Genomic DNA, 25,669 nt, shown 5'->3' with positions numbered 1-25,669 from the left:
AAGTATGATGTTAAAAATTTAAATATACACACACATTTCTACAATTTGTAATTAAAATTTTAAACTTAGAAAAACCTTAAGACATTTTCTTTTAACCATATCCAAATACATATGTAAAAAGTAGATATTTCTACCAATTCTGAAGTTGGTAGTGATATCATGACCATACACATGTGCTACTTCAAATGTTAACTCAAAAACCAGAAAAATGAAAGTAACTATAAAGTCCTAGTGGGAAATTCTTCCTTTTTAACATGGTACATGTCATATGGTATCTCTAAAATACATTAAAGGTGACGCAAAGTTCTTAAATATTGGGGGGAAAAAAAAAGAAACTCAACGCCAGGAGGTTATTTTGCAACTAGGGACCATCTCTAAAGACAGTATTAGCTCATTTTAATAGTAAGTTATTAATGTCTTACAAATGTGAAATGTCAAAATAATTTTTCCAGTTCTAATTTGTAAATTTTCAACACCTATCACCTACATTACTCTAAAATTTAAAAGCTGATAATGCTAAACCTGAATTAAAAAAACATGGTAATTAATACCAGGCAGGAAATATCAAGAGGTCTCAATTAAAAAATGGTCAAAGCACCTATCTCTTTGATGTGAAGGTCATTTTCTTGAAAACCTTGCCTATACTTTTCCCCTTTACAATTTATCTGTTGAGGAACTTGGGGCTTTTAACTGGGAGTTGTACAGCTTGCATTTTGTTGATCACATACATGGTATCAATCAACATGTTTCTGTTTTGTGTCTTGGAAATTGGCAGTTGTATCCAGAGGTTTGGTCAGACTCATGTTTGATACTACTGCCAAAAATTTTTAAATGCTAAAATTGTCTAAATATAATAAGAACTAAGACAGAAAACAAACAAAATAAGGATAAATAAATTACAAGCTCTCAAATTAAAGTTGTTTCAATGGCTGATTCAGTATTCTATTTTACTCACTATTGATTTCATAAACTTGATTCCAAGTAACAGAGAGTATCCTACTATCTCGTCGGTCACTCTCTGAAGTGTAGATATCCTCAAACTCAATGAACTGATATTTAGGGATGGGAAGCATATACAAAGTAAATAAATAAGGTGTAAATGTGAATGAAAGAAGCATTGGCTTAATTCAATACAAGAATGCAACTTTATCTCCTAATCTTCTCCTACTGTATTTCATGATAAAAAAAAGATTTAGGAAATAAAAAACAGGCACTGTCATTTCAAGATATTAGGAAATATACAACATTTTTAATATACAGTTTTAGTATGTTGGAAAAAAATATGTAATATATATAATATTTTAATTATAAAAAGCATTAAAACATTTCCCCCCTCCAGAGTTTGATTATTCAGAACATTAAAAATTAAGAACAAAGTCTTGTGAATGTCTTACTTGGATTACTCCACTGGGATTCACACTGATCATGGTACAAATGCCACGGAATGCTGAATCCTTCTCCTCATTGTCCCTTATGTTTCTCAGAGAGGTGCACCTATTAAATTACAGAATTGAGTTTAACATTTAAGTAAGAAGCAGGTTAAATTACAATACTAATGGACAGTATTTAATGGAATAAGCACCACAGTATAATGTTTATATTGAAAGAATTTTCATAAAGCTTAAGTTTCTCACACTTCCTGTATGTGGGCCCATCTAATCTCAAATAGTGAAAGCCTTGACATTCACATTTTCTTATTAATAGATTGAATCTATGAAATGGACAATTGATCTTAAATCTCCCACTTAAATTATTAATGAACTTTAGCCAAGAGTAAATTACCAATTAAAAAAAAAAACTTCATTATGACTTGTATTCCATTAAACACTACTAAAAATGACTTGAAAGATTATCAGTTGAAAAAGGCAGAATATAGAATATAGTGCCACAATATAAACTATTATTTTAGAACTTATGGTGTAATGTTTTTTATATTAACAAGCAAGATTTTTATACATAACAAATTTAAACATGTATTTCTTAATGCAATCCAAGTTTTCAAATTAATTCTAAAAAAGAAACATAATGCAAAAACCTAAATTTATAGAATTTGCATGCATTTTTATTTTACTGGTGGATATTTAAATGCTTTATATGTATTATCAAGCTTTGTAACACAGCAAGCATGTGACAATCTTATCCCATGCATCAATTAGTCGTTAGCCACAACATAAAATAAATATACATGACGATACTACTGAAAACCTCACAAACCTGATAGGACAAGATTAGTCACATGGTTGGCAATGATTAAGGATTGTGATTTTTGTAACCAACTGAAAATATATCTAAAAGTGAGATAGAAAGAGAAAGAAAGAGTGAAGAAAAATGAATTAAAAAAAAAGATTGAATAATACACACCAGGGTCTTATAAACTGCTGTAGCATGGGGGCCACCTCTTGAGGACAAACGTAACCAAGACGACCAATTGTTATTGCTAAGGTAACGCAATCACGGTTATACACCACCAAACGCCAACCAAGACATGAGCAAATGAGGGGGAAGGAGAAAAAATAAAGAAAAAACAACAAATAACTCAGAAACAGAAACCAACAGAATTTGTGTATGATAATAAACATAAGATTTCACCAGTGCTGTTTATTACCACCCCCTAAAATAAGGGGCAGCAACATATATGGCATACTCTTGAAAAAGGAAAAACAAAAGGAATTAAAAAAACTTTGAAGATTGAGAGAACACCAAAAACCATGATGAATTGCTTTTCTCGCTCAATGAAGTGTCAATATATCATATTTTCTGTTAATAAAAAGATGAGCGAGTGATTAAATGGATGATTTAGACATTTTTCAGTCAAAGCCAGTTATAATTTCAGAATTTAATAAATCTATGTTTTTCCCCAAAGAAATACTAGTAAATGAGAATGATTACGTTTCTGAATTGTCTATTTAAACACACTTCTCAGTTAAAACTTGTCTTTCACTTCGTCACCTCTGTTTTCATAAGTGATTTCTATTCTTTGAAAATTATCTAGAAATTTAATCCAAATTTTGGTTAAGTCTTTTTGTTTGTTAACATTTCCAAAACAAACCAGTGGACTATTTGTTGCCTGTTATCAAAATCGACTGTCAAATTTTAGGTGTTGGGTACACCCTGAATACATTAAAAAATTGCTAATTTCATACCATTTTGACATAAGGAAATTCAGATGGTCCACTGTAATGATGTGTGATATGGGACCAAAGGAACAAATATTCTGTTCTTGCTATCAAAGGCATAGCACAAAATAGATAAAACATTGTACTTATTACATGCTAATATTCTGTGCAAAACGGGAATTTATCAAACATATATTCACCATTAAAATTCAGGAAGTCCTTAAACTTAAAAGGGTAAAGCAAGTGTAATTCAGAACTGCATTCTGCAATTCAAAGGTACATACATATAAATACATTTATACACAACGGGAAAAAAATACAAACAGAAAACAAACCATGAAGTGCTTTAATGGTGTTCTCTCAAAAACTTACAGGTTAACCTTTCATAAAAAAAGGGTGGGGGGGTAAAGAAAAATGTTTAAGGATTACTTGAAGCAAACTACACAGATAATACTAAAATCCAGCAGATTCATATGAAGCAAGAGAAAGAAAACCTATGTTCAAAAGACACAAACTACGCAACATTCTCATTAAACAGGCAAGTATGAACAATCCAATGAAACATGCAATAAAGCAGATGATGGTCCATTGAAAAAGTTCAGTGTAGGATATACCATTTAGAAAAAAAGCAAATAACTGCATACACTAAGGAATTGGCTTTATGAAATATTAAGATAATGGTAATTAAGTTGCTAAAATCTATAGATATTAGCCACTGACAATGATTTTACTTAATAATTCCCCCCCCCTTTTGGGTAAGGTCACATATTGTATTACAAGTAATCCCGTAAATGCGAAGCATGTTTCTTAATGAGATCAATTCAATCCATCAATTTGAAGGGTATTATCAACTACCTTTTGATTCACTTAGGGTAGAAACATATTTAGAATATAATCTTATAGATAAAGCCAATTTGTTAAAGGAACTATAACAAGTTTACCAGTTGATATCCCACAAGAAACTTTAATATATATTACACTCAACATTTATTTGCAGTTATGCATTCACATTTAAAAATAAATAGAAAGTTTACTTAGGTTCAACAGTAATTTTATAATGACAAGTGTTTTAAATCTGAATGTCATGTACAGGTACTGCATTCTAAAGAGATAAAAACCTGACAAGATTTCATAACTATCCTATACATAGATTTTTGTGCTTTTCATCTAATTCACTTTATGGTATAAACAGTACCCATACAGCCAAACAGCCATATAACTGTTTCATAATTAAAAAGATTTCCTTCCATACCAATAAACATCAATTTTAATCATATAAGGGTACAATAAACTTTCCATAATTATAAAAAGAAAAATTAAAGATGCCCTTGGAAAATACATTTTCTTATTTAGAAAACCTTATTTTAATCTTTGTCCAGTATTTTGATAAAGACCTCCAAAGACTATGAATATATACTGAAATTATCTTAGTGTATAAAGAAAGAGATGTGTCTGATTGAAAACAAAATTTGCCTCCTTTATCATTATTAGCAAAAATCGAAGAAGATGGAAAGAAATCACCCTGAAATGTGTTCTATAGTATGGAAGGTACTCTTTAACATAAACATGCTCTCAATAAATGCAAAAGAGAAACAAGCCTCCTGAATAAAAATCCCACAAGGTACTGCTCAAGATCCCAATTTGAAAGAAAGTATACAACAAAACAGAAAATACTATGTATATGTGCCATTGCAAACCAATTAGTCACTACATTGCAATCTGCTTTTGGCCACATTTGTACAGATTTTTAAAAAATTCATTACTTCCCAGCTCCCAGTTACTCCCTAAATTAATGTAAAAATAAAATTCATATTGTTGCATAATTATTTTAGCTGGGGTCTATTTTAAGATGTTTTCAAACACTAGAATAGGGGAGAAAAGTGTTATGGAATGCAACCAGAATATTACATTTCATTACTGAGGATTCAAAATAGCTGTTAATAATAAACTAGGTTTCTAAAGCTAGCTTTGGTTTCTCTGCGCATCTTAATTTAATAATAGAAGGCAAGTAATTTTCTCTTCACCAACAGTTCAGTCATATGGTACCTGTGTTCTCTAACAGCGTCTTTGGTGTGTTGGGTCTGTTAATGATTTCTACAAGCTGGTGCAGCACCATAGGAATATAAGGCTGCATCTCTATGCCTACATCGTCCCCAAGAGAAAAACAAAAGAAAAATGTCAATGTTAAAATAGCAAATTTGCTCCATTTACTACTTATAAATATATAAAACATTTACATTTAAAAACAGAACACAAGAAAGGGAATTACAAAAAATATTAAGACATGTAAAAATTAACTTAAAAGAAAAAAAAGTCTTACCCATTTGAATGGAGATTTCTCCAATTGCCCATGTGGCATTATTGCAGACTGAAATGAACTCTGGATTTAAGTTGGTTCCCAATATTGGCATGAAATCAGCTAGAAAAAAAATGTTTTAAAAAACATGTAGTAAACTTATCAATAGCAGTGTATTGTGCTTTTAAAGAAAATCTACTAGGTGGAAACTGAAACGTAGGAGGTGCTGGTAAATATTTATCTTAAGAAAACGAAAGACACTATCTGAACTTTCATATGAAGTAGATCAGAAAACCTAAGTTCTGGTATATTTCAGAGTTTTAGAGAGATAGTCAGTGTACTGTCTCCCGTCGTTAAGACTGCGAAAACTTGAAAGTAAGAAAAGTATGATACACTAGAACTTTCTTCAAAGCTAGTTTTTCACACACACAATTAAAAAAAAAAATCAGTAATTTTGGTTTTTAAAATAACCTTTACCCTAATGCTCAGATTGTGGTCTCTAAAATATCATTTTCCATTTAGAAGGAATGAGGGCTCTCAGAGAAATGTTTCACTGTAGCTTAAAGGTAGGAAATGTACCAAACAAATCTATTTTGTTAAAACAGAGAAAACCCAGGAGAAGCCAGCTTAAGCTCCCAATGCCTATAGGTAGGACAATCTGAGTATCACTGAGTTCATTCTGACACTCAAAAAACAAACACAAACAAAAACTAAACTGTGAAACATAAAAGATAACAGTGGAGGATGCTGGGAAATTCATTATTTTGAAACTGGTAAATAAAGAAAAAAATATCAAATAATTATCCTGCCTCTCCTATATGATGTGTACCTCAGGAAAATAATTTATTCATATGGAAAATGTTTCTATATATGTATTTTCACTGTTAAATGAAGAATTAGAATATCATTTTTAAAAACCCTTAATAAAATTAGTGTATCTAAAACCTGGGTTTCTTAATTTTAGTGATATTGATAACTCAGGCCAGCTCACTGTCTCGTGTGGGGCGCTTGCTGCATGTACTTCAGGCCATTGGGCAACATCCTTTGCCTCTATGCACTGGATACCAAGCAGTAACACATCCCCAGTTAAACAAAATGCCAATGTTCTTCTGTGGGAGAGGGTGGCACAAAAAATGGCCCTGGTTGAGAATCACTATCACTAGTTGATAACATAAAAAGAAAGAAGAAGATCTGTGCAGTATCCTCTAAAGAAGGGACTCATGATCAATTGAGTCTTATAAAATAAGAATGCATCATACTTTCATTTAGAGTATTAGGTCTGAACTTGATAACTTATTTTAATATATCATAATTAATGTTATTACTTAAAGTTCAGAAATAGTTATTATTCCAAAGTACAACTGGGAATTGGGGGAAGAATAAGTTTCGGGGACGTAGTGTATGACATGATGACTACAGTTTACAATTCTGTATTGTACGTTTTAAAGTTGCTAAGAGAGTAGATCTTAAAAGTTCTTATAAGAACTGTGACTGTGTGAGGGGATGGATGGTAACTAAATGTGCTGTGGTAATCATTTCACAATATATACATAAGATGTAAAACACAGCAAATCATTATGCTGCATACCTTAAATGTATAGAATATTGTGTGTCATTTATATCTTAGTGGAACTGGTAAAGAAAATCCCCACAGCACAACTGTATCAAATGAAAAAACGTTTTAGCCCTGACTGATGTGGTTCAGAGGGTTGGGCATCATCCTGGAAACCGATTAATGTTTCTCTCACACATCAATGTTTCTCTCCCTCCCCCTACCTCTAAAAATAAACAAAATCTAAAAAAAAACCAAATATTTAAATCAAGGTCTTGAACTAAGGTTTATTAAATCATGTATAAACAAAATGAGAGGATATAGAGATGAAAAACAAAAAACAAACCCAAATCCCATTTAATCCATGGGTTTGATAGCAATTCAGGTTACATTACTCAAGGAATCCCTTGTTATCCTCACAGAAGGCTTAAGACAAATGCTATGCTATTAAAACAGAAAGAAATCTTTATTTACTTTTTAAGTAAATTGTTCGAAAAGTTTCCTATGATAGCTGAAAAAATATGCTGCTTTATCATGAGAAAACTTAGTTATTATTTCTGGGTACCTTCACAAAAAAAAAAAAAAAAAAAAAAGAAAAGGCTCCAAAAGTATCCATGAACTATGCACATAGTACACCAGGGCTTCAAAGGCAGGCATGTCCTTTACTCTTCGTTAACGCTTTCTCAGCTCTTCTCCAGCATATGACCGCCTAACAAGCTGCTGACTTTATAAATAGTCAGTTCAAGGGAACAACGAACAGGAGTTCCCATTCTGCCTGCTTCAATCAGAGCAGCTTTAACGAGTCAAATGTATATTTATAAATGCTGGGATTCCATGACATCACATTTTAATAATAAAAAATACAGCTGGGGTTAAAAATCATACCATACAGTAGAAAATATTCATACCTATACAAGGCTTAACATGCTGAAAGCAAGCTTTTGTCAGATCACCTAACAGGGCGAAGGAACTCTGTCGAACTTCTGGCATTTTATCCTACAAGAAATAAAAAGAAATTAACCCCAATGTGACCCAGAGAACCAAGTTTGAATTTGTTTTCATTGAACCAGTCTCACCTGCATGCACTGATACATTAGGGTTAGAATGTTACTTCGGGCCACTAGCTGTTCAATGTTGCCTCCCAGTCCTTCAGCCAGGCCGCTGAGTAAATCAAGAGCCACTATCATAAAATCTTTATCTGGAGCCTCATATTGATCTGGTTGAGCATTGTTCAGCTGAAATAAGACACATTTTTTTTTTCAAAACTTGCTTTGAATCAATTATTGAAATAGTTTGTATACATTATACACCTATCCTTAGAAAAATGTTTATGATGCCAAGAAGGGAGAGATACAAAATTTTAAAAATACCATGGCTTGTGCAAGAGTCTTCTGTACCAGGTTTACACATCGTTGATACACAGGTTCACAGTAGGGAAGGAAGCCAGACTGCAGGGCTGTGGCAACTGAAGATAGGCACTAGAAAAAATAAAGTGCATGTGTAAAATTTCTGGGTATAGTTAACATTACAAGAAATGCTTCTAAGTGTACTAATTAGGATCTTGGTTATTTCTGAGCTTCCTCTACTAGTCTATAGCAGCAGGTTTCTTTTTAAGTCTCTCCTCTGGATGCCATTCATTGCTCTTAAGTTTGCCAGCTGATTGGGGAGGTTTCCTCAGAAATATAAGTTTCTACAATGAATGTTGTCTTTCAAGAACAGATTAAGTGTATGTAGTCCTTCCCGCACCACTTCAAATATAAGAGATATATTTATTTATCCTCCTATCCTGGTCAATGATGTAGATGAACTTTACTTGGCACATTCTGAGCCCCTGCCTGAAAAGAAATATATTTAGCCATAACAACTCTTCTTGTGTTGTTGGGCCCAGAATTAGCCATTTCCTTGGTCCCAGAAGTTATTTCTCTGGCTAGGGAAAATCCATGGCAGAAGTGGTGACCCCTGAAATGATAGGGGGAATAAGAATGACAATGACCGAACTGGCTCTACCAATACAGAGTCATTAGGTTTAAGTTACCACATCTGATAGTGTGCTTAGTTATTTAAATATCATACAAAATTTATTTTTGGTTAAAAAAAAGCATTTAGTACACACAGAATAACATTTCAAACTAGACATAAAGGGTATAAAGTGAACTCTCCTTATTAGCATTGAGTCCCAATGCTGCTTCACATATGTATGATTGCATGTGTCTAATATATGTACAATATATATCTATAATTTAAACTACAATTGACATTTGAACTATGTGGGGGTTAAGCACACCAACCCCCTGGCACAGTTGAATACCTGCATATAACTTTTGACTCCCCGCAAACTTAAATTGTCTTTTGGTATCCACAAAAGATTGGTTTCAGGACACACCCTAGAATACCAAAATCCCAAGCTCAAGTTCCCTATATAAAATGGGGTAGTTCAATGTGTCTAGTCACCCCTCCACATCCACTGACTTCCAAATGTTAAATCAAAAACAGTACAGGCATTTATGGGGAAAAAAAAAATTGCATATAAATGGACATTTACAGTTCAAACCCACGTTACTTAAGGGTCAACTGTGTATTAATTATGGTTTAGCTATATAGCTATACCAAGAAATATGATTAAGTAGAGCTCAACATATATGACATAAGAAGAATCTCCATAATTTATTATCTATTAAGGAGAGTAGGTTAGAAAACATATATAGCATACCTCAAGTAAAGGGAAGAGATCTTTATCTTCATCCTTTAACATGTTCCATTTCTGGATCAGTGGAGGCATTAGCATCTGAATATATTCCTATTTACAATGATGAAAAACACATAAAGCTCCACTATTATATGTAAACAAGTCCATTTTGAGACTATGAAAATTAAAATCCAGAGTAATTGTGTAAAATCATTACAGAAAGTATCTTGACTTCCTTTGCATCTTTAAAATTTTTAGTTATTTATTTTGCCTACCTTTTTAACTTATATGATTTTGTTCCAAGTCATCTTACATCCTTTTAAAACTTGCTCACAATCAGAGATGATTCATATAGTTCTACTCTCCAGGGACTGAATTTTTTTAGTCCTGGGACTAGTAGCATGTAATATAGCTCTAGTTGTAGTGTATGTTATAAATGTCAGGTTTACCTTACAGACACATTTGTAGAAAGATTCATCATCATTTAAGTGTCCTTATTCAAATTAAAGAATCCATAAAATCAAGTAAATAAATGTAATAATAATGGAAACAAGGGGCATTGATGTTAAAGGGTCTAATCTAAGACTCAGAAAAAAAAACCCCAAACCAAACAAAACCAACCATCACAAAGCAAACCCATAAACTCAGTGGCCTGCATCAAGTTTTAAGTATAAACAATTTCTTGAGATTTTCCATATAGCATTCATAAACAGAATCTATTCTTCAGCAGGAAATTTTGAACTATGTTAAAATTCTAATACGTACTATAAATCCAATCCCATCCTCTTCTGTTCTGAACGCTACTAGAGACACTTTGGCTCCCTAGTCATACTGCTTCTGTACTATTTAGCATTTTTAACCTATTATCCTAATTTCTAATTGTTTTATCTAGTGCATTCCCCATATTTCTAAGTTCCAGTGAGAAAACAAAGATGTTAGATGTGGTACTTAAAAGTTAGTGTTTATGAAGTGGTAGATTAAAAACAAACAAACAAGAAAAACCTTGAAATTAAGTAAAAGTTACAAAAACTTCACAAAGTATAAAACCTTTCACTTCCTCTCCTTTAGTCACTTTACAAAGAGTTTTGCATTCATGTAAGATGCAATTACCACACCAAGCACATATTTTTAAAAATACCATTTAAAAGGTTAATACAGTTGCTGCCTTCTTTAAGTAGGAAACACTAAATGTTGATATCTCCCAAAACATTTTAATTTCAAAATACATTTTAATCTATTGATTGTAACCATGCTATAAATTTTGTTTTTTATAACAGTACTTACTGGTTTGTTTAAATGATGTCCTACTGAATCTGCTAATGTTCCTATGGCATCATAAAGAATGAGCAAGTTCTTATGTTGGTATTTACTAAATGCGAAGACCAAAGTATCAAGTATATAAGCAAGGTAAGGAACAAGTTCTGTACAAGCCTCCTCTTCTAGGGTAGCAAAGGCACTGTAATTAAAGAGAATAGTGTTGTAGAAAAGGAATAGTTTACAACAGAGACAGAAAACTAAGTTTATAGTTAAAGAGTATCTCCTAACTTCATCATACCAGTGCTGATTTTTATTCTTTCTTTCCCATTCCTTATTACCTCTTTCAAAGAGACTGTTAACCATGGGCATCTATTTAACTACAACGCTAAAATCTAAAACTAAAATTTGTTGGTTCTTATATTAATTCATTCAACAAATTTATTTGGTGTTTACTATTTATTTAATCACTGAGCACTGGGACATAGCAATGAACAAAATGACAAACATATTTAACACTTAATACTGTTGTAACTTTCCAAATAAACTTTCTCTGATACAATACAAACAAAAAATATGTATTGTATTCCTTGAAAGCTGCTAAGAGATCTTAAAAATTGTCATGAAAAATAAGTCACCTATACGAGGTGATGAATGCTATCTTCATTTTGGAAATCGTTCTACAATGTTTATCAAATCATGTTGCACATTTTAAATATATGCAGTATTTGTCAATTATTTCTCAATAAGGTTAATGTTTCTCTCAGCCCCACACTACATTAGAGTGCAAAATACACTTGTTACTACAAATTTGCCTTATGTATGGCTAGTCTATTAGAACAAATGTACAAGAAAGGAAAGAGTCTCCAGAGTCCCAATGTAATGACTTCAATTTAGACTGAATTTTGTCCTGGCTCTTTATTTCTAAAATTAAGGTTTGTATTACCTTCTGTTCTACCAAGTCAGGAATTTCCTAAAAATAGCAGGCTTAAGTCATTTGTTACTGAAAGTCCTGTTTGTTAGCAGTGGGAACTGGGTATTTCCTTCATAGCACTTGTCATAAATTATACAGTTGTTTAGTGCTCTCTATCAGACTGTAAGTTTCAAGACAGCAAGAAAGTAAGCTGAGCATTTAGAATATGCCTAACTATTAGTAGAGCTAAAAAAGTGCCAAATAAATAAACTACATGAAACCAAATATAATCTGTATCCTGTCCCTATTGAAAAAAAAAAAAATTAGTGCTATCAACCACCAAAGCCCCCTTGTTCAACTTTATCTTATTAAGAATTAAAAACTCTTTCTTCCAGATAGTTTTGTTTCAGATTTGGAAAAGTCCAACTCTACTTAAATTTACCTTCCTCTTGTTCCCAAAACTGGAATATTTATAGTAATAAAACGGCTGGTCTGATATAAAAACAAAAAACCCCCAACTTCAACTGACAGAACAGCTGCTTAAGTAGATACACTAAGGGACAGACAACAGGTTGTGGTGGGACTTTCTGTGGAGTCATGGTAGTTGAGCAGTAGACTAATGTGAATCTGCTCTAACTTTGCTAGTGTTATCATAGCCACCGAGAAAATAAAAAGTTTAAGAAACAGCAAAGGCTGATGTCTATAGTCAGTCACATTGTTTTACAAAATCATAAGATGAAAGCTACAGATAAAACAAAGCCCCATTAATGGCTTAATACCAATATTTCATCACAAGGTTGAAAATTAGTTTCCCATTGAAATACCCACTCCTTCCCCTCACAATGAACATTTTGCTATGAATTTGTCCCACCTGCAGGCAGCTTCTTGTACTCTCTTGTTGCTATCCAGGATACGCTTTAGCAATTCTGTCATTAATGGCTTCAAGTACGTGTCTGGGGGCTGGCTGACTACCCAGTGTGCATAGCGGCTCAGAGTCCAGCATGTTATGGAACGCACGAGAGCCTTTTTATCAGAGAGGCACTGAATAAGGTGAGGAATGAGCTCAGGCAAGTATGGAATCATGCCTTGCATGCAACCTAGAAGAAAAACCAACAACAGAAATCTTTCAGAAAGTGCTAAAATATGAATATTAAACTGACACATGCAACCATGAAAAATATTCAGATCATCTTCATTGTATTAAATATACTATAATAATCTGATCTAAAATTATCAGAAAACAAGACCTAACTGCTCCTAAGTACCTTCCAGCAGGGTCAGAAGAGTTCATTTTACTTCTGCTACACAAATTATGACTTTCAGAAATGCCTTTAAAATGCTCCCCTTTTTCTAGATAGATGTTTATAGCTTGGAAAGAATAATAACCCATAGAGAATGATGATACTCTTGATTTCATCATATATCCTATGCTTACCTATAGAACACAAAGTTATTTTTCTAGCAACCAGAATGCTTCTGGTAACTGAGTCCTTGTCCTCTCATTCTGCTACCTTTATCATAACAGAAGCATTTTTAGATTATCTGGCTGGGGTCAGAAATAAGCCTATGGCTGTTTAGTTAATTGCTGTTGGATTTTGGATTCAAACATCCCTTTTAAGGTTAATGTGCATAATAATCTTCTCAAACCCACATCAGCAACACAAGACCAAAGTATGTAAATTCAAGAGTAAGTTTTTGCTTATAGAGTAACAATTCATTAAAGAGGCCTAGACACATTAGTGCTACTTATTAAGGGCTTTACAGTTCAAATGTGACTTAAACACTTACCTTCAGCAATTGCTCCTAAAACCAAGATGCCTGATTCTTTAACAACCCATTCATGATGAAAAAGTAATTCTTTCAAAAGGGGCAAAATATGTGGCAAAAGCTCATCACGATACACATTTGCAAGAACATCTAGAGCAGCAGCAGAACATTTTCCTAAGAAAATATGTAATTCAAAAATATTACATTAGCCTCTATAAACTTTTAGTTATATATGTAAAATGAATATTTGTTGCATGTGTGTTTTATTCATACTTCTCCAGTTTCAAAGAACTCAATTAAATAAGAGGCAGTCTTGTCACGTAAAAAAATTCTATTAACAAGAGTACTTTTTTATGACCAAAAATTAGCAAACTAACAATAAATTGGAACCAAAAATCACCAGTATGTGATGCATAAAATATAAAATATCCTGGAAAACAACTTTACCGTGTAAGGAACCAGTAAGTATTGGACTACATATCAATTCAAATTTCATTTAATATAATAATTTAGAAAAGAACAAAAAACCTAAAAAGAACAGTAATATAATTAAGCATCCAAATTTTTCCCAATGTGAACTAGGCATAATAAATGGTTAATCACAAAGTATTAGACAATAGTAAAATCCTTTTTATAAAAAAGCTGTTACATTGGCCAGAAGTAACACTAATCAATAAGGCTCTTAAGTTACACTGTACGGTAGAGCCATAGAAATGAACACTGTACTGCCATAAAACAGAATGAAATCTCTATGTACTCATATAGAATGACTTATGTTATACATAGAAAAGAAAAATCAAAGTAGATATATAATCTGTTTCCACTTCTGTAAAATTAGCCTCCTCTCCAGAAAAGATATAGCTTTAGTTGGGTGGCTCAGTTGGTTGGAGCGTCATCCCATAGACCAAAAGGTTGTGGGTTCAATCCCCGGCGGGGGTGCGTACAGGAGGCCACTGATTGATGTTTCTCTCTCACAATGATGTCTCTCTCAAATCTATAAATATATCCTTGGGTGAGGATAAAAAGAAATGAACAAACAAAAATGAAGATATACATGTGTTTTTCTGTATGTACACAGGAAAACATCTGGAAGGATATAGAGATGGGTGAGATGAAAAGGACATGCCCCCGGCCATCCAATGTACATTATTACTTCTGAAGTGTTATCTGTATTATATTATAATGTTAATCCACCCTCAACCTGAAAGTAGGGATACAGTGGGAGGTAATTGTGATAGTAGTGGGATTTGGGTTCCAATACTAGATGGTGACTTTGGGCAAGTTTCTCTTTTTGTAGTTTCCTTACCTATGTAAGGCTGTTGGAAAGATTAACTGTCATATGCATGAAAGTCCTTGGCCTACAGCTGGGCGCATTAGGCATGCTAAGTAACTGGTAGTTATAGAAAACATGGGCAGCAGAGGAATTAGCATTACTTAGTCAAATGAATTATACAGTACAGGCTGATATGTCCTTAACCACTTCAGTCACTAGAAACCCCAATACTGTGAATTATAACAGTGGGGGGCAGTTTTGTTTCCCAGGGGACATTTGGCAATGTTTGAGGCCATTGTTATCACCATTTGTGTGTGTGTGTGTGTCTGTGTGTAGGGGGGTTGGGGTGTGGGTGGCAGCTACTGTGCAGAGGTCAGGAATGCTGCTCAACCCCCTACCACGTGCAGGATAGCCCCCACAACAAAAAATCATGTGGCCCAAAACGTCATTACTGCTGAGGCTTAGTAACCCTGAACTAGAGCAATGGAACTTTAAAAACCAGTAAGTAAGGGAAACCCAGGTGTCTAGGTTCCTCCCCAGAGTCAGGTAATTCAGGTGGGGCCCAGAGTGCCGGTGCAACACATGATGTGGATTTTCAGCTAAGGTTGAAAACTAACAGATTAAAAAAACATGTATTTTGTAAGTTCAAATATGACAAAGCAATTTACATTATTTTAGAATTATCCATGATAATCAGCCAATTCTCATGCAAATGATCACAAAAGTTAGTTTATGTAAAGAAAACAGAATGTTCCTATTTTTATAGTATCAAACAAAACATATAGCCTTTGAGAAATGACAGTCTGAGATATATTTAAAGAACATAATAAATAATAAACATAAAAACAGGTCCATCAGAAAAATGCAAACCAAAACCCTATGTACTTCAGATATACTAGGATAGCTATAATAAAAAAGGTTAACATTAACAATATAATCAATAAAATATACTTAAAAAAAAAAAGAAAAAAAGGTTAACAACTGTTGGCAAGAACCTGCAATCTAAGACACTGCTGGTGAGAAAGCAAGCAGTGCAGCCACTCTGGAAAAGAGCCTGGTAGTTTCTCAAAAGGTTAAACACAGTTCCCATATGACCCAGGAATCCCACTCCTGGGCATATACCTAAGAGAACTGAAAACATCTCCACACATACATTTTACAGAAAAGTTCACAGCATCATTACTCACAAGAGCCAAAAGGGGGAAAAAACAAAATGTCAACAAACTTAAAAAAAAAAAAAAAATTAAAAAAAAGTCAACAAACTGTCCATCAACTGATAAATGAATAAATAAGGTATGATAAATCCATACAATGAATTATTCTTCTGCAATACAAAGGAATCAAGTATTGATACAGGCTATAACATGGATGAATCCTGAAACGGGCTAAGTGACAGAAGCCAGTCATAAAGAACTTTGTACAGTAGGACTCCATCCATTGATAGAAAAGCGCAGAATAGGCAAAAGCACACATGCAGAATGCAGACCAGTAGTGGCTTAGGCTGTGGGACTGGGAGACAATGGCAGTGACTGATAATGAAAACGGAGCTCCCCTCCGGGAGCGATGAAAATGCTGCATGACTCCGAATACATTAAAAACCACTGCACTGTACGCCGTTTAATGGGTGAAGGGCATGGCATGGGAACTGCTGCCCATTACAGTGGCCACCGAAGTAGACAGCGGTGCCTGCACCCCCAACTTACGCAGATTCCAGTCTGAAATCGTGTCGTCGTCATCAATGTCGTCGTCGTCATCATCGTCCTCTTCGATGCCGTCTTCCTCGTGCTGCTGGGCCACCGTCCTCGATCGGTGAAAGCGCGGCCTTATGTCCTGTTCACTATCAGGGATTGTTTCATCTTCTTCAACATCACCCTGTGTATTTTTTAAAGGGAGAATTTTGATGATATTCATTACAGGGTAATACGCACATGAGTGAAAGGGTCAGAATGTCCAAAGACGGGGTCCTGCACAGGATGCTGAAGTACACACACCCTTTCTTCGTGAGGGAAAAAAGAAACCATTACAATAAGACCTGTTGAGTACCAGGTACATTCAAACACGTTATATTGCCATCTATCAGGCTGGTGTAACCCAGAGAACTTAAGTCCCATTCAGATCATATTTAAGTTATTTTAATGTTCCTATCTTTGATCTGTGTAGCATATTATATACAACAGGAGCCTATTTACATAGGGTCTATTCTAAATAAATGTTCTATTGGTTGAATTCAAAAATTTACTAGGTCAATAAAAATAATCTTCCCTATTCACCAGGAGTTTCCTTACCTTAAGTAGGATAATATCTATATCTGAGTACTTCATGCCATTCACTAACACAGGAATCAACCTACAAAAAAAATGAGCTCATGAACCAAAGATCTAAAGACCAATAAAATTAAGAAGTCTTAACACACTTTTATATACCAATAACACCAACAGATAACCACCAATACTGTCTTAGAGCATATCTTGTGTTGTATGCCCTTTTCAAATGATGAGCATTCCTAATATATATTGTAGTCTTTTCATAATTCATGCATGAGATCCGCTAGATAATCTTAGTGGAGATAAGATTAATAGTGCTTAGAAATGCAGACAATAAAAATACAGCAATTTCTTCCCTAAGAATTTATCCCAAATATACCAACAAACATTCCCATTTTTTAAAGACCAATGTTCCTTGATACAACAAAAACACTAAGAACACAAACCCCCCCAAACCTCATGTGTAAAGCACACAGAGTAATTTCCATTTGCGTTAAAATAGTGAGATTTCCCATGTAATTACTTATAATCACAGACTACCTGGGAAGGATATATGAGAAACTGGTATCATTGGAGAGGGAAGTGAGTAGGTGAAAAAGAGGCAAAATTCATCTTTTACTTTATTTCTAAATGGTGTCACATTGTTACAATAAGCCTACAATGAGTATCTGTATTCCATTTGTGAGGGGTTGGTTGTTATATTTTATTTTCCAAGTAATAATGTTTAAAAATACTATGTCAATGAAAGTATAAACTGAGCTTCTAGAAGCAGATTTGGACCAAGTGGCCCCTGACACGATGAACCAGGAGAGGGAGCCAAGCTGCTACTGCTGAGACAGCCAGAGAAGATCACAGAGACGTTGAGGGTTAGAGAGCACACCAACAGTGGGTTCTCACGCTGAAAGTGCAGGAGATGAGAGCCGAACACCGATGCCAGTTTTAGAATAATAGAACAAATGAATATACTTTAAAAATTAAGTGCTGGGTTGCAGTGTGGCTATCCTTGAGCTAACAGACAAGTGGACCGAAGTTAAACTCTTTCCTGTTGTGCTGAACCGTTTCTATTGAAACAAACTGATTTCCCCTCCCACTTAATGACACAGGAGGATGTTTCCCATAAGTGAATGGGAAGTTTTGAGATGTGTATTTCTGGAAACTTAAATGGATATTCTTATATAGCTGGGTACGAACGTATCGATTTTCATTATGGTAATGGTTCTCTCTTCTCTTTCCCAGGTTGTGTCCTTCCTCAATTTTCTCCCACATTGTAAAATCAAACATAAAATCATTAGAATACAAGCATTACAGCGTTATGTATCCTAATGCATGTCAGAAAATTGAGTATACAGGGTGGGGCAAAAGTAGGTTTACAATTATTCATATGGAATATAATAATTAATAATAATACAAGAATAAACTGTTTCACGTACTTACAACTGTAACCTTACTTTTGCCCCACCCTGTACAGGAAACACAAGGCTGCGTGAAGAACTGTGCACAGTGCCTGTGCAGTTAAATTCTGCCTTACCCTGATAGCCACAGAGGTCATCTCTGCAACAGAAACAGCAATGGTGGCACACTTTCTAGAATGTAAAAAAACCCAAACATCCCCTACCCCCGACCCCTACCCCAAACCCACACCCATTCGCTGGTTCAAAACCAACTAAACTTCTATAAAGCATTTCTGGTCCTTTGAGTTGGTGTTGTAAGGGGTGATGATGTAGATGATGCTATCTAGTACTTTCTATTTTTGCTTATAACGACAACTACCAATTCTTTGTCGCTTAGGTAGAGAAATTTTATTTAATGTTAGCTGAAGGGCCATTTTCAATTGAAAATTAATTTATATCTATATTCCTTTTAATAGAAGAGAGTGTTTAAAAACAACAAACCAAAAAAACCCCGTTAAGTCTAAAGGAATTTAATCAAAAGAAATAACACAAAAATGAAAAGTTCTATGGACAAAAGTATTGTAGCCTTTGATAAGAAGTTAGGGAATTTAAATTTTCACTAAGAAAATAGTTAAATAAATCAGGATATCATATCCAATCTGAAGTATTAGGTAGTCACTAAAGCAGAACCATGTCTATAAACATGGAATTCCAGGTACATGGGAATATTTATGATGTCCAGCTAAAAAAAAAAAAAAAAAAAAAATCAAAGCACATAAGTAAAGGTCAAAACACTAACTTCAGTTCCTCTTGTAGCTATGTAGTTTAAAGCTTTCACAGGTTTTCTTAAGCTTTGATGATTTGTTTTCTCATTGAACCATTACATACACCTCAGAGAGCCTGAGGATAAAAGGAATGAGAATACTTTGGAACTACAGTATTCCTTTACTTATCGCGGGTATTACATTCTAGTGCTATATGTGAAAATCTGTGAAGTAGGAATCTTACATTTATTGTAGTGTTTATATATATTTTAAGGCTTTATAAACCCTTCCCACACACTTATAAACTGTTCCCAACCCCTGATTAACCTTTCCCACTCCCTTATTAACCTTTTCCACACTTTTATAAACACTACTTATGTTCTTAAACAGATTCTACACTCTTAAACCTATGTAACTTTAACATACGTATACAGTACCGCAAAATCCTGTGGTATACTGAAAAATATGTGTTAAGTAATTAAATATAATATTTAAAAAAATCCCGCAATATAGTGAGGCTGTGACAAGTGAACCGCAATATAGAGAGGGACTACTATATTTAACAATGTCCACAGTCCTCTGCATCCAATGTCTACCTTTAACTGTGCTGGGCAGCTTGGGAAAAGTATGAATAGGTGAGAATCTCACACTCATGAGTGCCAGCTGGGGGCTTATAGTAAGCACCCCCCTCATAACTAGTGAGGAGAGTATTGTGATCTCCATTTTACATACAAGTAAACCAAGGCTCAGGGTTATATTATTTCCATCAGGTCCTGAGTTTTAAGTAAATAGAAGAGAATTCAAAATCAGTTTTGTCTGACTACAAAGATAACTTTCTTTCCCTACACCACATGTAAGCAACTCTCACTCTCTAATGTCTTCAGTTTTTGGTGAGGCCTTACCTCAAATATGTATGAAACCAATTCCGAGTACAACTCTACTACCAATGAGATAATATTATCAGCCTTCATAACTAAAGGACTACTAATAGGGAAACAGAAGCAGTGAGATTCAGAATTTCCTGGATAGCTATAAAAGGTGCACCAGCCAAACTTTCATATACGTTCCAAGTCCTTTTAAATTTAAAATAGGGAGATTAATAGTAACTTAACATTACAAGTGTACAACGTACCTAGACAGAACTTATAATATACAGAACCATATTTTGTAAGCTACAGACTTTTTGCAGAACTGGGTTCATGTGGATTACCAGTAGTTATATTATTTACGATCTCTGTCAACAATTCAGGAGAATGGTGAGGACAGATGGCAGACTGTGAAAACACTGAAGAGTTAACAGGAGGCAAGGTGAGGAAGAGAAGACAGTGAGCCCCATCTACTCTGCATCTTTTTATGATGGAAGAGAAGCTGCAGCAAGTTAAAAGGTTAATGGAGAAAGAGGCAACAGGGCAACAGAGAAGTGAAAATTAAAAGAGATAATATATCTATCTGTAATGAGGTCTTGGAGTATTAAAAAAAAAAAAAAAAGCTATCCAAGACCATAAATAAAAAGACTGGTTAGGAAGAAGACAAGTCACATTAAAATATATCTGTTAAGTTTCAGGGCGAGAATAAGGGTCACCTGATTTCCTGATAAAGCAGCATGCTCAAAATGAGTGAAGAGAACTTCAGAAGAGTGACCAAGGTTTGAAATTTTTGCTCTGATGAATGGAAAATAAAAGCTGATCTAGAATAAGAAAAATTGGCAGAGTGTGTGGAGGGTCTGAAGACCATGGATTTCTGTAGCCATCAATTTCCTGGCAGTGCAATATTTTTTCCCAGCAGTATTTAACAAAAAGTTAAACTTAATCCAGAGTAGGGAGATTCAGGGTAGCTGGGGTTTTTGGTCAGTACAATTAATTTGTAGATCATGATCTTTGCACTAGATAGTAAAAGAATAAAAAGATGTGCAGAAAATAAGGGACTGATAAAGCTGCACAAGTTAAAAAAAATGCAAGGTTGGAAAGTGAGACACAGGAGTTAAATGTGACCACGTGAATATGACATGTCTGACAAATCTAATCATGCAAGGCAGCCCATGGTTTCTGAACAGGTCTAATTATTAAGATGTTTTCTCCTGAAGCTTCAAGTAGCCCTCAGACACACAAAAAAATTTTTTAATACAGTATCGCAGAAAAGCAATGATGTTAATATCAACAATGAACGTTTACTTAAATATGTGCTGGGCAATGGGTTTGATGTTTTAGCGCCAGGAGATACTAATGTACAAGAACAAATGTGGGAAAATTCAAAAAAGAAATGAAGATCTGCTTTACCAGGTAACAAAATATATTATTACATGTTCAATAATCAAGAATATAGTACTGGTTAAAAGGAAAGAGAATAGACTATATAGTCCAGAAACAAAAGAATTTCATGTCATCCATCCCTTGTTACATTAGTGCTTTCTATGTGAGTTCATATCAATACAAAATATATCATTACATATATAATTTTGATTCCTAAGCAAACATTTTTTTCTCATACTAAAGAAAAGTATGGTTAACAGAGCAAGGAAACTGAAGTTCTTTTATCATGTTCTTTATCTTAGCATCAGAGTGATGTTGACATTCTCCCATCCTCACAATGAATTATTTCAACTAAAAATAAAAGCAGCCATATAAGTCAAATGGTTATGATAGGATTGAGTTGTTTGTTTGAAAAGGCTAATTTTTTAGCCTGCTACTACCAAAGTCCTGTTTGCTTTAAAAATGTTTAGGTTTCATTAGTATAATGAGAGATTGAGCACTTAGCTATAACTGTGTATTATGAGTTTCTCCCAAAGTCACAGAGTTTAGGTTTTCATAAATAGCTCTTTAGTTTTTATAAAAAATAATATTGGTTTACATAACTCTTGGAATTATACAATCCTATGCTAAGAAAAAGCATATCATAAAAGTTGTAATCACAAGTAATGGAGAAAAGGAAGAGTAATATATAGATTTCCTAAAGAAAAAAATTCCACTTAGCACATGATATTGTACTTTTATTTCCAAATAAATTCCAGATAGACTAGAATAAAACATAGGTAAAACTGCTACTTTCTTGGTAGGGAAAGAATTTATTGAAAAAGAAAAGAAGGTAACTAACCGTATGAAAATAAGAACATCCAAGTACTGTAAACATCTAAAAAAATGTAATCCCGATAAGGTGGTTCTGTTCTTTGCTCATCCAGACGGCTAAGATTAGAGAAGTGTAACTGAAGGCTGGCTCGTAAAAAGCTGTGACAGGATGGGGCACTGCTGGCGGGGTGTAAATCTGCACAAGTTCACTGGAGAACACTTGGGGATATTTATGAAGAATCCTGAAATGCTCACCCCTTTCACTTTGATAAAATCATTTCTAGGAATTCTACCTGAAAGAAACAACCACTTATGGACAAAGAAAGATGCTTACTCCAGGACTGATGAAAAGAGAAAGGGGCAAACAACTTATATATTCAACAACAGAACAACAGTCAATCATGTACATGTGGTACGCACACTACGATGGAAGAATACTCAAAAGTGTAAAGACGAATGACATGGAGGAAAGAACAAAACATTCAAGTTAACTGAAAAGAGCAAACCACAAAACAGTATAATCAGAATTTTAAGTACTAACTATATCTAGATCCTACATTAAATGTTTTACATACTATCAAATTTAATTCTCCCTGAAATACTGAACATACAGTATTTGGTGTATGGTGACAACACATCAAAAATACTAATAGTGATTACTCAGGGTGGTAAAATTCTGAGAGATTTTAAGTTTTCTGGATTTTTATTTGCTTCCATGGGCCTGTATCACTTATTTTCAAGTTAGCAAGCATCACTTTTATGTAACTGATTTTAATGCATGTTAAATCATTACTTTGTACATCTAAAGCTGGTACAATGTTTTTTTAATATGTACATATTTTCAAAGATATTATTTACTTATTTTTAGAGAGAGGGGAAGGCGAGAAACATCCACCCGTTGCCTCTTGCGCGTCCCCAACTAGGGACCTGGTCTGAAACCCAGTAAGTGTCCTGACTGCGAACTGAACCAGTGACCTTTTGGTTCTTAGGCTGGTGCTCAATCCACTTATGAGCCACACCAGCCAGGGCTAAAACTAACACAATGTTTATGTCCATTATATTTCAATAAAACTGAAAAAATATATTAAAATAACAAATGAACAAACTGATCAAACAGCATTCACTGGGTTAAAAATAGCCTAAACAATACGTTAACCAATTCCATAGCATCACAACCAGTGGGAAATCATTTTCTTTGGGGAAAAAACCCCACCAGAGTCCATGTTACATAATTTAAGAAAATGTAGTTGCTGCTTGAAAAACTTTTTACTTACACCAACAATAAAGCTGGACTTTAAAACTTAACTTCCAGATGATAGAAGCAAGTGACCTAAAAACATAAAAATGAGGAATCCTTTTTAAATTTAAGAATAAGGAAGCACTCATAAGAAGGAATACTTACTTAGGAAGGTGCCTTACAAGTACATCTTTGCAAATTGGTTGCTCGGCCAAAGTGAGCCAAAATTCACAGGCTTCTAGAGCCACATTTTCATCCTGATCTTGGGTCCTCTGCAGCATGTACTGTAAACAGAGGAGCCTTAATCAGTTAAAATCATACAATTAAAATAAACTTCATCCTATTTAATCAAGTTAATAGTACTTTGCTATGGCCTTTGACGTTATATTGATTTTCAACCTAGGGTTTAAATTAAAACAAAACAAAACAAAAAACAAACAAAAAAACCCCCTTCCTAGTTAATTCTAAAATGCAGCCAAACTTAAAAACTGCTGCTTTAGAATATTGCCTAATGAAAAGTGTTCAATGCATGTACTGTTTAGATGCTTCTGTATGGATGTATTTTGTTTTATGAAACCACTGAGATTTTTAAAAATGTGAGTATTAATAATCAAACATTGTCTTTGTAAAGTCAGCACAATAAAAAAATCCATTAAACCTGTCTTAAAATGAAATCCTTTTATGAAACACTACTCAAGCTGTCTCTTCCAAGTATACACTTCACATATTTAAGGATATATACACACACACACATATATGCATAATCACAAAAGCTATTTTTTTAATTTGGAAAGAAGCAGTAACATTTCTTAATGCAACTGTAATTCGCGGTTTCCAAAAAAATAGGCTTATCATGTCCTTTGAACATAGCAAACCAAATTCACTCTTAGTTGGAAGAACATCTGACTCCAAATCTATCCAAGGGCACACGGTCTAACCCTCTAAAAAAAACCCTTATATGCAAAAACAAAATAAACATAAACAACTGTATGTTTAAAGTCACAAATGATTTCCCAAAGTACCTGGAACTTTGAATTGGAGTTAAGTGATAAATTCTTCATATACATCCGCTGTCTGATTACAACATTTCAACTGGCAAAATGTGGCAATGCAATAGGCGTGACAGGTCAACTCTATTACATTCCACACCATATCCTACTACTGCACTGACTATTGCTGAGGAAAGAACTGCAGTGTTACAGATTAGGCTCCCCAGCTGTGACATGGCCTTAGCAAATGATAAAATGCTGTTAACTTTCTGGTTAACTACTTATTCTCTAGTTAAACTTTCAACCAACTCCACCTGATTCTCCTGAACACAGAGAGCCTATTATCCCCATATTACACTACTGTATATTTTTATCTTCACAATTATCTTTCCTTATGTTTTGGAAATGGAGATTTTCCCTCTCCATACACTATGGACTCTGGAAATCAAAGACAGGAACTAGATACACTATTTAATCCACTTACAAATTATTTTGTTCTAGTAATAGTTAATCTTGTTATTCTATCACAGTTTATTGATCATTTTAGCCTAACCCATACCTAATAAACACAACCTAAATATTTCCTAGTCACTCTGGTTGAAAAGCTATCCACTACTTAAAAGAATTTTTTCTTTTAAAAATCTTAATAAAAGCAATAAAATAATAAAAGCAATCAATCTTAAAACATCTTAAATCTCATGAAAGAAAAGTAACCATAAAGAGAATTTATCCTTTGAAGACAATCGTAACTATTTTTGCAGTCTCCCCAAATGTGGTAAGTAACATTAGAAAACAGTGGTTTCCCATTATGCACTATGTGCTCAAGATTTTGCTTGAGGGAAAGAAGATGAGAGAGCCTTTAAATTGCCTGTGTTACCTCAACTATATTATGCATGTGAGGAAGCAGGCGATCCATTCGAACTTCAAGCAACATCACAAGTGCCCGGCACACGTTTTTCCGTACCTCTGGTTCTTCATCCCCAGCCAACGCAAAGAGATTCTATCGCACAAGAAACATTTTTTCTAGTTAAGTATTCCAATATATTAGAAAAATTTGTAAGTAATAATCAGTAACCTGCAAGATGCTAACATTTAAAAACCTTAA

The 25,669-nt window shown here is 34.0% G+C and overlaps 1 protein-coding gene across 1 annotated transcript in view; it reads right to left on the bottom strand.

Annotated features, from left to right (window-relative positions):
• The window catches only part of TNPO1 (transportin 1), an 87,711-nt gene that overhangs the window by 4,967 nt on the left and 57,075 nt on the right, over positions 1-25,669 (bottom strand). Inside the window, exons 8-22 of the mRNA XM_090276372.1 lie at positions 25,442-25,564; positions 23,741-23,859; positions 17,143-17,203; positions 16,561-16,729; positions 13,606-13,758; positions 12,689-12,914; positions 10,935-11,106; positions 9,675-9,761; positions 8,335-8,442; positions 8,041-8,199; positions 7,873-7,960; positions 5,437-5,535; positions 5,163-5,258; positions 2,362-2,437; positions 1,395-1,494 (exon numbers count right to left, since the gene is read on the bottom strand). Coding sequence (XP_090132498.1) covers positions 1,395-1,494; positions 2,362-2,437; positions 5,163-5,258; positions 5,437-5,535; positions 7,873-7,960; positions 8,041-8,199; positions 8,335-8,442; positions 9,675-9,761; positions 10,935-11,106; positions 12,689-12,914; positions 13,606-13,758; positions 16,561-16,729; positions 17,143-17,203; positions 23,741-23,859; positions 25,442-25,564 — 1,836 coding nt within the window. The remainder of the gene's footprint in view (positions 1-1,394; positions 1,495-2,361; positions 2,438-5,162; positions 5,259-5,436; positions 5,536-7,872; positions 7,961-8,040; positions 8,200-8,334; positions 8,443-9,674; positions 9,762-10,934; positions 11,107-12,688; positions 12,915-13,605; positions 13,759-16,560; positions 16,730-17,142; positions 17,204-23,740; positions 23,860-25,441; positions 25,565-25,669) is intronic.

The sequence above is a fragment of the Furipterus horrens genome, unplaced genomic scaffold, assembly GCF_987537825.1.
Source record: "Furipterus horrens unplaced genomic scaffold, mFurHor1.1.pri manual_scaffold_5, whole genome shotgun sequence".
NCBI lineage: Eukaryota > Metazoa > Chordata > Mammalia > Chiroptera > Furipteridae > Furipterus > Furipterus horrens.
This window is presented reverse-complemented; position numbering and strand designations above follow the sequence as displayed.